General features: G+C 42.5%; 1 protein-coding gene across 1 annotated transcript in view; it reads right to left on the minus strand.

The window, feature by feature from the left end:
- Nucleotides 1-14,756, minus strand: part of NIPSNAP2 (nipsnap homolog 2) — a 30,788-nt gene extending 16,032 nt beyond the window's left edge. Inside the window, exons 1-5 of the mRNA XM_083174074.1 lie at nucleotides 14,599-14,756; nucleotides 11,350-11,489; nucleotides 9,906-9,951; nucleotides 5,752-5,846; nucleotides 5,521-5,591 (exon numbers count right to left, since the gene is read on the minus strand). Of these exons, the coding sequence (XP_083030200.1) occupies nucleotides 5,521-5,591; nucleotides 5,752-5,846; nucleotides 9,906-9,951; nucleotides 11,350-11,489; nucleotides 14,599-14,678 (432 nt within the window). The 5' untranslated portion in view covers nucleotides 14,679-14,756. The remainder of the gene's footprint in view (nucleotides 1-5,520; nucleotides 5,592-5,751; nucleotides 5,847-9,905; nucleotides 9,952-11,349; nucleotides 11,490-14,598) is intronic.
- Between the last annotated feature and the right edge of the window lie 313 nt (nucleotides 14,757-15,069).

Genomic DNA, 15,069 nt, shown 5'->3' on the forward strand with positions numbered 1-15,069 from the left:
TTCCCTAATGGCTGCACGACTCTTGGTACCACCTTGACGATTTATATATGCGACCATGGTGGCATTGTCTGGTTGAACTGAACTCTGACAGCACAATCCTTTAGTAGAGGATGCACTAGTTGCAGAGTGTAGAACAGCCTGGAGCTCTAAGATGTTTATAGAAAGTCTTGTTTCATGTGGAGTCCAAAAACCCAGGGGTACTTGTGTATTATGGCGGCGCCCCAGATGTGCATCGCGCGATGTTTATATCGCATGGCATGCATTTGCCCCCTATGCGATGAAAGATTGTAGAAGCACCATAAAGGGTGCTTTTAAGCACCCTAATGGGTGCTTACAATGTGAAATGCACCCCCACGCCACCTCCCCCAACTATAAACGTGAACCCAAAGCGTGGCGAGCGGCGGCGGTACGCGTCCTCCGACCTTTTCATACCCCCACTATCCATGTCAGCGTGGAGTTGAGAATAGAAAGTGTGGCGAGCGCAGCGAGCCACCGAGCCCGAAGCGTGGCGAGCGCAGCGTGCCCCGCGAGGGGACGCGGATACCTTCACAGGTATCGGAGTCCCCTCGCGGGCTTCACAGGTATCCGCTGCGCTCGCCACACTTTCTATTCTCAACTCCACGCCGACGTGGATAGTGGGGGTATGAAAAGGTCGGAGGACGCGTACCGCCGCCCCTCGCGGGTTCGCTGCGCTCGCCACGCTTCGGGTTCACGTTTATAGTAGGGGGGGTGGGGGGTGGCGTGGGGGTGCATTTCACATTGTAAGCACCCATTAGGTGCATCGCATTGTATGGCATTGTATGCCATGTACAATGTCATACAATTTTAAAATTGTATGACATTGTACAGCATCGCATGCCTTATGGTATGCGATGGGCGCCGCCAAAATACACAAGTACCAACCCAGGAACTAAGATCTACAAGTCACCGCTGTGGAGAAGCATCCAGTCCCACAGTCTGAATCTCTTTCATGTGAGCAGGTGCAATAATACCAACCACCAAAAGAGAGATAGTCTGATCTTTAGGGCAAGGATACTCTGTGGTGAAGAAAAAGATGGGACCCGACCACTGAGCCAACAGGTCCAACTGAAATAGTCTGGAGTGAAAATGGGCATACGAAATTGCCATTAAGGCCACCACCACACGAATAAGGAGTCTGATACACAGAAGCACGGATACCTTCCTGCGCTTCAAAATCAGATGGACCATGACCTGGAGGGCTGAAACTTTGTCCTGAGGGAGAAAAACTTGTTGCTTCAGAGTTTCCATCATCATGCCCAGGAACAGAAGCCTCTGTGTCTGTTGTAAATGTGACGAAATGCCAAAAGGCAGTGCCCAGAACTGGCAAGATGGCCACCGGGACTCTGATACGCCAGGGCTGCTGGGAAGCAAGGGGCATGACCACCAGAGTCTAGAACCACCCCTTACAATGGCACCTTTTTCAAATGGCCTTTTTCTATTACAGCTTTTTAATGCAGGGCATCCCGCTAACTGGGTGCCCTGGCCATACTCACAAACTGCCATGCTGAGGATGCGGTCAAGGCTGGGGTTAGTGGCATCCAAAAATTCCAGAGACAGTGGCCGGGGACCTCTGTGCAAACTTTAGTGGCGGAGGGGTCTCCCCGGCAGCTCCCCAAGTGTGGACAGGCATTTCACTATATTTCTCTTGCTGCTAGAAGAATCCCTTGCTAAATAATATTGCCTTACAAGAGAAGCCAAAATATGACCAGTTCCCTCACACACTACTCAAATAATTTAAAAGTGCCAGCTCCCAGTTACTAAACTTATATACCCTACTGTAAAGTCAAAATTCCAGGTTCCCCTGCTTCATAAAGGAGAAATGTGGCTCAAATCAAATTATATGCGATTTAAAGGCTAGTGATTATTCAGGGTTGCACTTTCAAAGTCAAATTTATTTAGGGATTGCTTAATGCCCTTCTTTAACAGGATAGCTAGAGCAGATGTAAGTTTATAACTTTTTGCTAGAAATGTGCAAGTTCGGATTTATCGGAATCTCAAAGCGGGATCTTATTGGCTGTTACATGTTTTGGATAGCCAATATGAACAATTTGGATAAATCCAAACTTTTGTTTATTTGGCGGTACAATAACCAAATAAATCCAAACCCGCACAGCTCTACTTTTTGCACTGCAGTCAGTTTATATAAAAGCTGGATAACACTTGCCCTGCTTGTTTAGCACTTTCACAGCACTAACATATTGTATTTAAAACACAACAGTAAAAATAACAAGCTTGAAGCTACACTGCAACTAGTTCATATGTATGCTAGCATATTAAAATGGCAGGCCCTTTGTGTTCATAACAATGACCATAACAAGCTACACAGCTAAAATCATCCAAACAGGACACGTTTTCCAGGTTACCCAGCAGGTGCACAGGTGTACTCATTATTTGGACACTTTTCAAAGAATTTACAGGTGGAGCAAATTATTGTACTTGCTAGTCTTTGTAGAGACCTGGAAAACGTGCACTGTTGGGGGTACTTGAGGACCAGGGTTGGCAACCACTGGAATAGGGCAATACAACTGAAGTGTAAATTTTTATACAGTTATAACTCTGTAGTAGGGGCATAATCAGGTTTAACTGGGACATTATGTGCTTAGGATATGGATGCTACTATGTGTAAATATGCCAATGCAGCAAAGGGCTTCTTCTGTAAATAGACACCTCCTGCAAGCTTATGTGATCTATGAGGAGATGTAGAGGAGCTACCACAAAAAGGAGTAATTTCTATTGTTTTTCGGAGAAGGCAGCTATGTTTGCATATCTGTGGGTGCAGCGTCAGACTAGTATACTGGATAGTCGATAAGAAGAGTCTGTATGTGGCACACTTTACATAACAATTGTTAAAATATAACTTTTAATTATAAAGTAACATAATGGCTCATTACATCAGTGAAAATGTTAAAAAGTTTTAATAGAATGTGCATAAGAATGAAAATGTGATTTCAAATAAAAAATTTTGACCAAGCTACTTGATTTCTGTGTTTCTATTTTTTCCTCCTATTTAGTCACAAGTGAATACAAAAAAAGTAACTAGTGTTGGGTTTTATTATGGGAATAAATGTATCATAATTCAAGAAGCCAATCGGTAGTATATATCTATATCTGGTATTACTTGGCTCTGTGGCCACTGCCAGATATCTTCAGACTGAAAGTATCAAGTCAGTGGTTCAGGGAATTCAAATGTAGCTATACAATTGGATACAAAACTTTGTCTCAGTGCCCAGATTACACTGTGCTATTCAACTGAAGTCCTTATAATTACTGTCTGCATGTAACAGTTTATTAGCAGTACAGCGTGTATATATAATATTAGTGGTATACAGTATGTTGTTAATATTGCAAGACACCTTGCCCTTTAAGTGTCAGTATTCTGGAGTGCCACTTTCCTTCAGTATAGACAGGTTATGTCTCACATATATTTTAGGAGAGGCGTTCCTCTGTATTCTTGAGTTCAACAGAGCCTATACATGGATACTGTCCCTCTGCTTTACATAAAACAATTGCATTCCCTGTGTTGAGGCTGATATTAAGCAGCCATCTATTATCTATCTATTATATTATCAGGTATCACTACTGTTCACGACTTGTTCATTAGTTTGATTTAAATATGGTTCTAAATACTGGGACACCGTTATTTAATATCCTTATATTGACATTGCAAGACATACAGTATTTTAAATATATGTTTTGACTTTTGCACTAGTAGTATGATCACACACATTAAAATTATTGTGATATGATTAAAGTTTTCCAATGTTTACCATTTAAGTTGGTGGAGTTCAATATGGGAGTAAGTTAAAGGTAATTTATGTAGTGCCTATTTACTGGATTTAGGTGAAGCTCATAGAAAATGGCATAAAAAGAAGGGACTCAAAATGAACTAAAAACTTAGTCAGAGATCCCATATGCGTTGTGTGTGTAATATGTTCTTGCTCCCCATTGTGTATCCTCTTTTCCTGATTTTCGACCATACTGCAACAAGCCTTGAGAAAGGTCCATGTTGGACCAAAACTTTGGCAGCAGCAGCAATTTCCTGAATAAATAATTTAAAACTTGAACCATCTCCACAAAGTCTAGTGAGTGGTATTTTTTCCCCATTTGGGGATTAATACACTGTGTAATTGAAGCATTGGTATCCACCGGTCCTTCTGGATGGCAACCCAGCCTTTGGCTCCTTTTGGATAAGAGTGCAGGTTTGTGTTTTGTATTGTGTTTGTGTAGCAGAGGAGGAAGAAAATGTGACAGTAAAATCAGTCCAGCTAGTACTTATAACAAATAAATAATGCTTTGTTGTGTTTTACAGGAAGTAAGAGTTGAGAAGTAACTCTCTATCTGTGGGCCCTGTCCAATCTAATTAGATTTACTGACATATGTAATAGCATACATTCTGTGTTCATCCTTTTTTCGACTTCTAATGTTGGGTCAGCTGATGCAAGTTTTGGTACTCTTTACCTAGCACAGCGCCCATCGCGGGCATCGCGGCCATCGCATGCACTAAAAAAACGGGTGCGACGCGATGCCCGCGATTTCCCATAGGGAACAATGTTAAAAGTGTCAATGGACGCGATTTTAGTGTTCAATGACTCAATGCCCGCGATTTTTTCATAGGAAACAATGTTAAATGGGCCACAGAGCCCAAATAGGCCCTCTGAAGTCTGAAATGGCCCCCACAATTGTTAACGCCACCCCACGATCAACGTGAACCCGAAGCGTGGCGAGCGCAGCGAGCCCGCGAAGGGGGCGGCGGTACGCGTCCTCCGAACTTTTCATACCCCCACTATCCACGTCAGCGTGGAGTTGAGAATAGAATAGTGTGGCGAGCGCAGCGAGCCCGAAGCGTGGCGAGCGCAGCGAGCCCCGCGAGGGGACGCGGATACCTTCACAGGTAAACGCGTCCCTTCGCGGGCTTCACAGGTATCCGCGTCCGCTCGCCACGCTTCGGGCTCGGTGGCCCATTTAACATTGTTTCCTATGGAAAAATCGCGGGCATTGAGGCATTGAACACAAAAATCGCGTCCATTGACACTTTTAACATTGATCCCTATGGGAAATCGCGGGCATCGCACCCGTTTTTTTTAGTGCATGCGATGGCCGCGATTTTTTACCCCCGATGACCGCGATGCCAATCGCGGGGGCGCCGTGCTAGGTAAAGAGTACCCAAGTTTTTCCTTGCCTTTTCTTCTAGTTTGTCTTACGTGTGGGCACAACCACTTTGTTGTAATGAACTTTTCTCAGTATCCTCAATGCTACCAAAATACTGGTATAAATGTATTTTCTTTTTTTGTATAATTGCCCTACTTCCGGTGGTTGATGCCTATATATTATGCCCAGATAATATATTGCATATATTATCTGGGTTTTCTTTCTTTCTTGTATTATGATCTATTATTACTGAATAATTAATGTTAATGTACAGTTCTATAGAAAATGGTATTGCCATATAAACACAATGTAATATGCTGGAGATATTGGATTTGTTCTGTGCCGACTTACCTTGTTTTTCCTAAGTTTACTCATTACTTCTGTCAGTGCTGGATATCCTCCCTCATACCGCCACAAATGAACTGAAACACACACACAGGAGTTCATCAATGCATTTTGGAGAGCAGAGGTTCATGTACTTACATATGTATTAGAACCAAGAATATGTTTATGTGCTATTTCTAGAAGCAGTACCTTGAATGTCAAAATCTGAAGGCATTGCACCATCTGTTTAACACGTACCTGCCTGATCCTGTTCTCCATACCAGGTGTTCCAGGACCCCACCAGTGTACAGGGGTAATCCTCTTCTGCATGGATCTTCGGCAGTATCTCTTCGCTGGAAAACAATGAAAGTAAAAATAATGTAAAAAAACCACAACCTGGTTTATTTACAAATTATTAATAGACCTAATCAATTTATAAAAGCAGTAATAAGCCCTTTTTTTTATTTCAGCTTTATTTGAGTTTTTCCGTATGACAAAGTATAAAAAAAATGAGAAACAAGAGCAAACATCGATTTCCATACAATGGAGGACAGTCCATACTGTTAATTATTATCGACATAGTTTATAATTTTCTAAAACATAGCATTTGATCTGTCCTATACATTAAAACAAAAGATTTACGATCATTTGGTATATCCCCCCAACGTAGACGGGGGAGAGCAATCCCAGTAGTTCTATCTATTTCATAGTTGCCGAGGTCATTAACTATCGGGGCACCCATGTGAGCTAGGTCCACTTTGAACCCCTATCCCTAAGACCCCCCCTCTATTTCTCTTTCCAGTGTATATTACTAATAAGTGAGATAAATCTAATTCATATGTCTTTAGCATAGTGTTATTAAAGTGATTAAATAGAATTATATCCTCTCTGTGTAATCCTGACAGGATCATAAATAAAGAGAAAAACAAAGAGGAGAAAAAAAAAAAAAAAAAAAAAGGAATAAAAAAAGTGAAGAAGGAAAAAGTGCGTCTATATATGAACAATTTTTATGTTTATTAGTGGTAGGAGTAGTGTTCTATTATACTTGAAGCCTAGGGGCTTGTTCCCCCAGGAGCCAATATATTGGTGTACTGAATAATGTGCCACAGACTAAATCCTAAATTAACTAAATTAACCTTCTCTCATAGAGCCCTTATTACCTCCGAATCCCTCGACCCTTCAAGATCTAATCAACTGGAGGGACATGCTACCACTGGGATTGATCTTCCATTTACATCTTACCTCTACGAATTGCTCTTGATTCTATAACCTAACTTACGATCCCCCCCCCCAACCCCTCCGGCATGGGTAATTAAGAGTTCACACATTCTCTTAATATCCTAGATCTTTTAGGCTACAAACCAGTTGTTCCACACTTTATTGAATACGTGTATTGTACCGCGTGCTAAATGGACAAATTTTTCATTGGCCAATGTGGTCTTAACCAGGGCGAGCCAGATCTCTAACAAGGGCCCATCTCTGGCCATCCACTTCCTGGCTATACACACTTTAGCTAACGTAAAGGCTATAATGAGAAATTGTCTTGTATGTTTATCCAGCTAAGATTTATCAAATATTGCTAAAGTACATGCTTTACTTGTACATGCTTCATTTGGTATACCCTTTTTTAAAAGTTCTTCAATCACCTCCCCCCAGAACTTAGATATTACAGGGCATGTCCATAATAAATGCCAGAAATCACCCCTAGTATTAGGACATCTAGGACATGAATCACTGTCCCTTCCACCAATTTCAAATAACAGTTTTGGAGTCATGTAAATTCTATGTACTATAAACATCTGGATTTGCTGGAATCTGAGATAGTTAGTTGCTCTCCAGATGTCAGCCAAAGCACTCATCCAGTCTTCATTATTTATGGGTCCCAGATCCTTCTCCCATTTACTCTTAATTCCTGGGAGAGGTTCTAAGTTTAAATCCTGAGTGAGTGTCGAATAAATGTATGAGACTTCATGTCTTTTGGGGCATCTTTGAAATAATTTTTTAGTCAAAGAATGCTCCAAATTAAATGTAGAGCCCTTAAATTGGATCGATAGTGCATGTCTAAGCTGGATATATCTAAATAGGTGTTTATTAGGGAGGGAATGAGAGTGTTTCAAGGAATTGAATGACAATAGTTCCCCATTCTCCATCAAATTACCTATCTCTGTGATACCTTTTCCGCCCCATATACTCTTCATTTGTAATTTATCGAGCTCTGATAGAACCCTTGCGCTATGTAACGGAGTTTCTGGATCTATACCCTTACTGCCCAAAATAATTTCTGCCTGTTTCCAGACTAAATTAATCTGCTTTATTATTGGTGGCCAGTTTTGCCGTATGTTTCCGGCTAAGACCATCTGGCGAGGGGTATGCCCGTTTGTGGTAAGTCTTATTAGCTCCGTTAAACAGTCTGCTCTATTTAAAGCTTGTAGACGCTTGTCTGAAGCCAGTTGTGCCGCTAAGTAATAGAGCCGGAAATCAGGGAGTGCCAATCCGCCTGTTTTTTTACTTCTAGTGAGCGTCTTCAACCTAATTCGCGGTCTCTTGTTCACCCAAATCAATGAGGATACTAGTCCCTCCATCTGTTTGAAGATTTTCCTCGGAATATATATGGGGGAGTGTTGTACTACATACCCAATTTTAGGCTGGACAATCATTTTTATTAGGTTAGCTCTTCCAGTAAGTGTCAATGGAAGACGGGCCCATATATTTATCTTAGATTTGAGATAATCAATCTGTGGGGTGATATTTAAAGGAATAAATTTGGAGGTGTCTCTCGAGACCCGGATGCCCAAATACTGAAAATCAGTGACCCACTTCAATAAGCCCTTTTTTATGAGGAAACCACTGTCAAAATGACTTGCCTTGACTTGATATAAATATTATATATTACAGTAAGATATAAACATATAAAGTTCTAGGTCACAAAGCTACCAATACTGACAAGTGATACATGTAGACTTACTCACACCACTCTACTGTTCCTCACTGTCAGTTATCAGGGCCGGATTTAGGGGTCAGGCCTCAGCTAGGCACAATATTTTTGGCCACCCCTGCACCTGGAGGGATGGAGGACCCGGAGGCACGGCTCAGTGACCTCCCGACGCACTTACCACTGCTGGCAACGGGTCCATGGTGCTGCTGGCAGTGGGTAAATTTGGCAATTTTTTTGGTGCTGCTCTGCCGCCGGGCAGGTAGTAGGCAGGGTCCCTGAGGGCACACCAGGAGACCCACATGTCTGGCAGACAGGGGGTGATAAGTAAAGCTGGGCAATGGGGCTGTTCTGTTGCAATCGTTAGCCTGCTCCCTGTTCATGCCACCCTCTTACCCTCAGTGCGCATCCTTCCCCCCCCCCCCACCCCAGGCAGCACTGCGATTGGGTGGCTACATAGGTGTGAGATGCATGCACGTCCCAGTCAGATGGTGCGCCTCTCTGCCGGCGATCACCAGCGGGGACATTCTGGCGATCCCCGGCGCTGAAAAAGAGGCGCTCCACCTGTATATTGCAGTGTGAAATAAAGCAGTCAGTATTTTCCCTGCAGAGAAACAAAATAACTCACCCAAAACTAATTCTCTCTGCACATGTTACATCTGCCCCCCTGCAGTGCACATTGTTTTGTCCATTTGAGAAGGAATTTGCCTCTAAGAGTAAACCAGAATAAGGCCAAAAGTCCTGTGTTTTCATACACGTCATTGAAAATTAAGGTAAACTTTAGACATATCCTTAGACTAAGGGGGGTATCATATTAACACCTGTAATTTACAGCTGCTAATAGGTTCATCAGGGGACTATTGAATTAGTCCCAATAACCTACGCTCCCGGGGATTATGCTGAGGCACCCAAAGCATGATCCACGATAAGAAGCCATCAGAGCTGCAATAACGCATGGCACCTGGAACTTCCCTCGTAACCAAAAGCGGGTCCTGTTTTGGACAGTAAAAACAGCCTATAATTGGATAGCCCGATAATGACCATTAGTCAAAATTGCGCTGTTTTTATTAGGAGAAAATTATTGCATCATTTAATTGCTCCATATTTCTAGGTACTTGTACAGCAGCATAAGTTCATAACAGTTGCCGAGCTGCTAAAAAGATTGCAGTGCTCCCCCATCTCACCAGCCAACTCCCCTTCTGTTCTTTCAGCAAGCCCCCCCCCTTATCTCTCTGCAGTCAGATACCGCCCCCCATTTCTCTGCAGCAAAACAGTGTAGTGCTTGTGACGATATGATGTCACACCCACAGGTTTAAAAAAAAAAAAAAAAAAAGCTATATTGTTCCTGGCAAATGCCACCAAGTCACAGCGGATGCTCAGCCCACACCAGATTTAGATCCAACTCAATAGAACTGAGATTTTACTGACACACGTGAAAAGGAAGGTGGGTTGGTCCACTGGAAGTGTGTAAGGAACTTACCAGACCTTGTTGTAAGCATCAAGATATTCCGGCTTTACATTATGAACTGAAATAATAGAAGACAGAAAAACCATGAAAACTGATATCAACTCAATTGATTGTTAAAATATGTAAGTTACAGTCATAAACTTCAATAAAATAAAAATTATAAAAAGTGTAACTGTGATTTTACAAATAAAAGAAATAAGTGTTAATGTCATCATCTGTTCTATTTCAATTTGACCCATAGAAACAAAATAGTTCGTAGGAAGAGCAGAACATTTATTCCATGGAATTTAATAAAGAATATAAGCCATAATAAGTGATATTGTAGGTTCAAAATACATAAAATAGTTAATAAAACAATGAAAAAGTATATAAAAACTGTGCTCCCACCCCCTGAACAAATAAAAACCTTCACATTAAGTTGAGAAGGAGAAAATTAGAAGACAATAGCAAGATTTGGCTCTATCATTCTGGACACATTGCATAACCTTTAATATACACCTAGCTATTGAGAAGCATCATCCTGGAAACCATGGGGCAAAAACAATTAGCTGCACACAATGGGGGTTATTCTGATTCACTCGGAAAGGCACAACCACTCTCTAATGGACAAACCCATATGCACTGCAGGTGGGACTGATGTAACATGTGCAGAGAGAGTTATATTTGGGTGGGGTTTGTACTTCAAACGGATATCTATATTGCAGTGTAAAAATAAAGCAGCCCGTATTTACCCTGCACAGAAACAATAAAACACCCAAATCTAACTCTCTCTGCACATGTTACATCAGCCCCACCTGCAGTGCATATGGTTTTGTCCAATAGAGTGTGATTGTGCCTTTCCGAGTGAATCAGAATAACCCCCAATGTGCAGGTATTACCGGAAGTAAAATATTTATTTCTGCTTGCACCTTTGTGGTATACATAGTAGTAAAATCACTTAGGTCTTCTATGATCTGCCGTACAATGGGATTGTGTGCAGTTTTTGCAATCTGCCCCATACAACAATATTCCTTTTGGACCAATATAAAAAAAAATGTTCTCCAATATCCTGCAACCCAATGAAAACACTCCGATGTTTGTTTTCATTGTCTAACCTGCAACAGAAAAAAAAAATCGCTCACATGCTTACAATACCACTTAGGCCTTTTCTATGTCTTGCATGGTACGTTCTAGAGTTCATCCTCAGCTACTTCCTTTATTAGCCGCAGCAGACTGCTTTTTCTGCATGGGTGAGTAAGAGTGTCTGAACAGGTTATTCTTTGATAAATACACTGGCTACATTGAAGGGATGATTAAATGAGTTATTTTAAGATTATTACCAGGGTAACAAGCTGCCCTTCTGAAGGTTTAAAAGGTTGCATATGTGGCCACTGAAGTTTTCAACATTAATGATCTAAAGAGACTCTATAGTATACAGTTCTATATACTGTAATGATAGCAAAGATGACATAATTACATTGTATTTTGTAGAGGTTGCTAGTCTCTCTCTTAGACAATAGGTTTGAATGAGCATCTTTACGAGGGTCTACTTTACGCACAAAGAGGGATCGCAGCCAGCTGTCTTCTTTGTCTTTCTTACTAGATGTGGCCAGGCCCCTGTAAAGAGATTACATACATAATATGTACAAGTACTTGCAAAACTCTATTACATTTTCAATAGACTAAAGGCCCATATACACGGAGCGATTCTGAGCTGAAAGCCGCTCAAAACACAAAGTTTGAACTGCTTTCAGCTCAAAGCCGCCCAGTGTGTATGACCCAGCAATAAATGGTAATGTGCACTCCTGCATCACGGCATTGAGGACGGCTTTGCATAGCGCTGCAGGCCAATTTTGACTAAGAACACAAGGCATAGTGGGTTGCTATAGTCTCGGCTGGACTGCCTATTCTGATGACATCACCGTAAGTTCGAAGCCATGTTCCCACAGCACAGACACTGGGGAGTTCAGAAGACGTGCCGGGACAGCTGGACATTATCAGGACTTTCATAAGGCTGCTCCCATCCCATGGAATGCCCTTCCACCCACATTAAGACTCTCCACTAGCCTCCAAACATTCAAGTGTTCCCTGAAAACTCACCTCTTCAGGCAAGCCTATCATATTTAAGTTCCACACGCATAACCCTCTGAGGCACGTATGTATTATATAGCGTCCCTTCTGGACATGTAACTTGGTGGGACTGCTATGCTATCACTGGTGCCTGTCCTTGTGTTTCCCTCCTATATCCCTATAGATTGTAAGCTTGCAGCTGGGTTCTCCTACCTCCAAGTCTGTCTGTTGTTACCCAGTTTGTTTTATCACTGTCTACTATTGTAAAGTGCAACGGAATCTGCTGCGCTATATAAGAAACTGTAAATAATAAAGTAAATAAATAAGCCATTTTGACTAAGTGAATTTGTCAAAAGCCCCAGACACACAGCGAGATATTGGCTAATGGACAATTTTGAGATAGATTTTGGCTAGATGCACTGGAGATTCTGACTAAGCGATTTTGTTTAAGTAATGATAGTCTATGATCTAGTCAAAATTGCCTTGCCTGCACAGTCAATCTATGCTAGACAATTTTGACTAAGCAGGAGAAAAATACGGAGATTTTGACTAACCTTCTAGGAGATTTTGACTAACCGTGTGTACACCCCTTTAGTAATGATAGTATATGATCTAGTCAAAATTGCCTGCATAGTCAATTTATCTTTATACTGTACCAGGCATAACATACAAAAATATAACCTACATATCTTGGGTATGAAGCTGGTTATACATCAGGACAACCGAATCGTATGCAGGTTGTGGAGCGGTCGAGCAAGCAATACTATGTGCTTAAAAAGCACATACGATCTGCTTATGACTGTAATGAGAGTCGACGGATCAGACGTATAGCAAGTCTGATCTGAGGGACAACTTCACAACCAGCGGGACCGTGCATCGTAACCAGAATACGCACAATGTGCACACGATCCAACGCAAAACCCATTGAGATTGTGCGTTCTGGTCCAATGTCGTTCTGGTGTATGGGGCTTTACTCTGTAAAAAGGTCATGTAAGATAAATGTGACACACTGACCGTCCTCTTACATATAGAGTAACTGAAGGAGACAGCTACAAATAACAAAGTACTAAAATAGAAACTATGATGGGTGCAGCATACTTTGCATACACACGTTCCACTGTTTTGTTCAGTTTAGGTCAACACTGCAGCTATAAAGGGGGTGAGCTTATATATTTCTATGGTTATAAAGAGAAGAATTGGGTACAACTAAAAACAAAATGAGCAGACTAAAGTAATCCCACATTTGCTCATTAGAGACCGAGTTCCCAGAAAAATGAATATACATGGAATAAAGAGAAGAACCCAGGATCTCATTCACAATCAAAATAAAAAAAACATGCCAAAAATAGCTCAAATTAAAGGCCAATACATAGGCCCTTATTCTGGTTGGTTGTGGTAATATCAGCGTGCGTTTGTGCCGCCGATGTTTTGTGTCTGCGCATGTGCAGAGGCGTCTCTGCGCATGTGCGAGCCGGACGCACGGCCACATTCCGCATGAAATGTGTACACTACGAACAGGGGGTGGAGAGGGGTGTGAAGGGCTGTTTGGGCTCATTACCATATGTTTACACCCCACGTTTCATGGGCGTTCCCATGAAAACGCTGGGCGTACGTATGGTAATGCGGCCGTGACGCACGTGTAGGGGGCGGACATATGACATTGCCGGATGTCAGCTGCCCGCCCAGATCCCTGCTTTTGCACGGAGAAATGCCCATGTGGGTCTGAGGTTGCGGGAGCTGGCGGACCACTCGGCCCTGCATTCGATGTTCTGCGACCATCGAATGATGGGGGAGGTTCCCTGAGATGGAGGAGGTGTATTCATGAGAAATACACGTGCGGTCCGTTCGGACAGCTTCTTACCGCATACGGACGGAGTTGGCGATCCATATGGAAGGCGGGGTTTAGGACGCACGGTGCTGGCCGCATATTCGGATTCGGCCGCACCGATCAGAATAAGGGCCATAATGAGACCGTGGCTTGATGGGTTTGAAACCGTGATAATTAGTCAATGCTCTCTGATGTATTTCTTACTTATCTTGGTAGCCGTAAAATAAAGAATGATGTAAATATTGTATTTAAGACTCAATGCATATTTCAGGAAGATGCACATATTATCAGTGTTGGCATGGAAGATAACACGGCGCTGCAGCTGCCCTCCTGTTAAATGTAATAAAGTTTTACAAGTTTGCAGTAATATAACAGTAGCTATGATACATGATTGCACTTATTACTGCCACTGCTATTGTCATTTGTCCATCAAAGTTAAATGTCCAACATAAGACTATATTAAAGATCCTTTAACAGTGCACTTCAGTCTTATGGAGCAAGCACTGTGCCGAGTGGCACTCAGGCTGCATATGTGTGTGCGCTGTCTCCCTGACGAGTGTACCTTATATCCAAGCACAGGGCAGTGACCTTGAGCAGAGCAGGCTGCAGCTGCCATAGTCCCATGCACAGCATGGAGGGCACAATGCATGTACAGTAGGACAGATACAGGAGGCAAGGGCAGAGCGGCCGCACACACGCCCGCAAAGTGACCTGTGCCGCCTGTCACCTGCCTTATGTGATCAGTCTTCTGGAAAGCTGCTGGAACCATGCCGGACACTCTGATCTTGCTGCATTGAAGCAATAAGCCTTAGTGACTGTGGATCCTACCTGACCCGCATTAAGCCCGGCCCGCAGGCCTGCATCCTGTTCGCCCTACTCAAAGCCACGGCCATGGCTCTGCTCGCCATCTTGCACAAGCTGCTCTTGCTGCTGCCAGGCCAAGCCAACGTCAGGGAACGGAGGAGGAGCTGTGCTGCAATACCGAACACAACCACCAGATGGAGATATACTGATCTGGAAATGTTCTTCCTTATTTTAGGCTGCATGTATTAAGGTGCCCATACACGTACCAATTACCCTGTACTTTTTGTGCTAAAATAGCATCGTTGTGCATGCGTTGTGCATGCGATGTGATGCTATTTTAGCACAAAAAGTACCGGATAATTGGTACATGTATGGGCACCTTTTAGACACACTAGTGGGAAGGCTCACAAGTTGGGACAATACCAATATTTAGCTTTATGATTGGTTGGGAAACACACACTCTGGATACTTCATAGATTTTTTTTTAAATGAAAG

The sequence above is a fragment of the Crinia signifera genome, chromosome 2, assembly GCF_055691185.1.
Source record: "Crinia signifera chromosome 2, ASM5569118v1, whole genome shotgun sequence".
Lineage (NCBI taxonomy): Eukaryota > Metazoa > Chordata > Amphibia > Anura > Myobatrachidae > Crinia > Crinia signifera.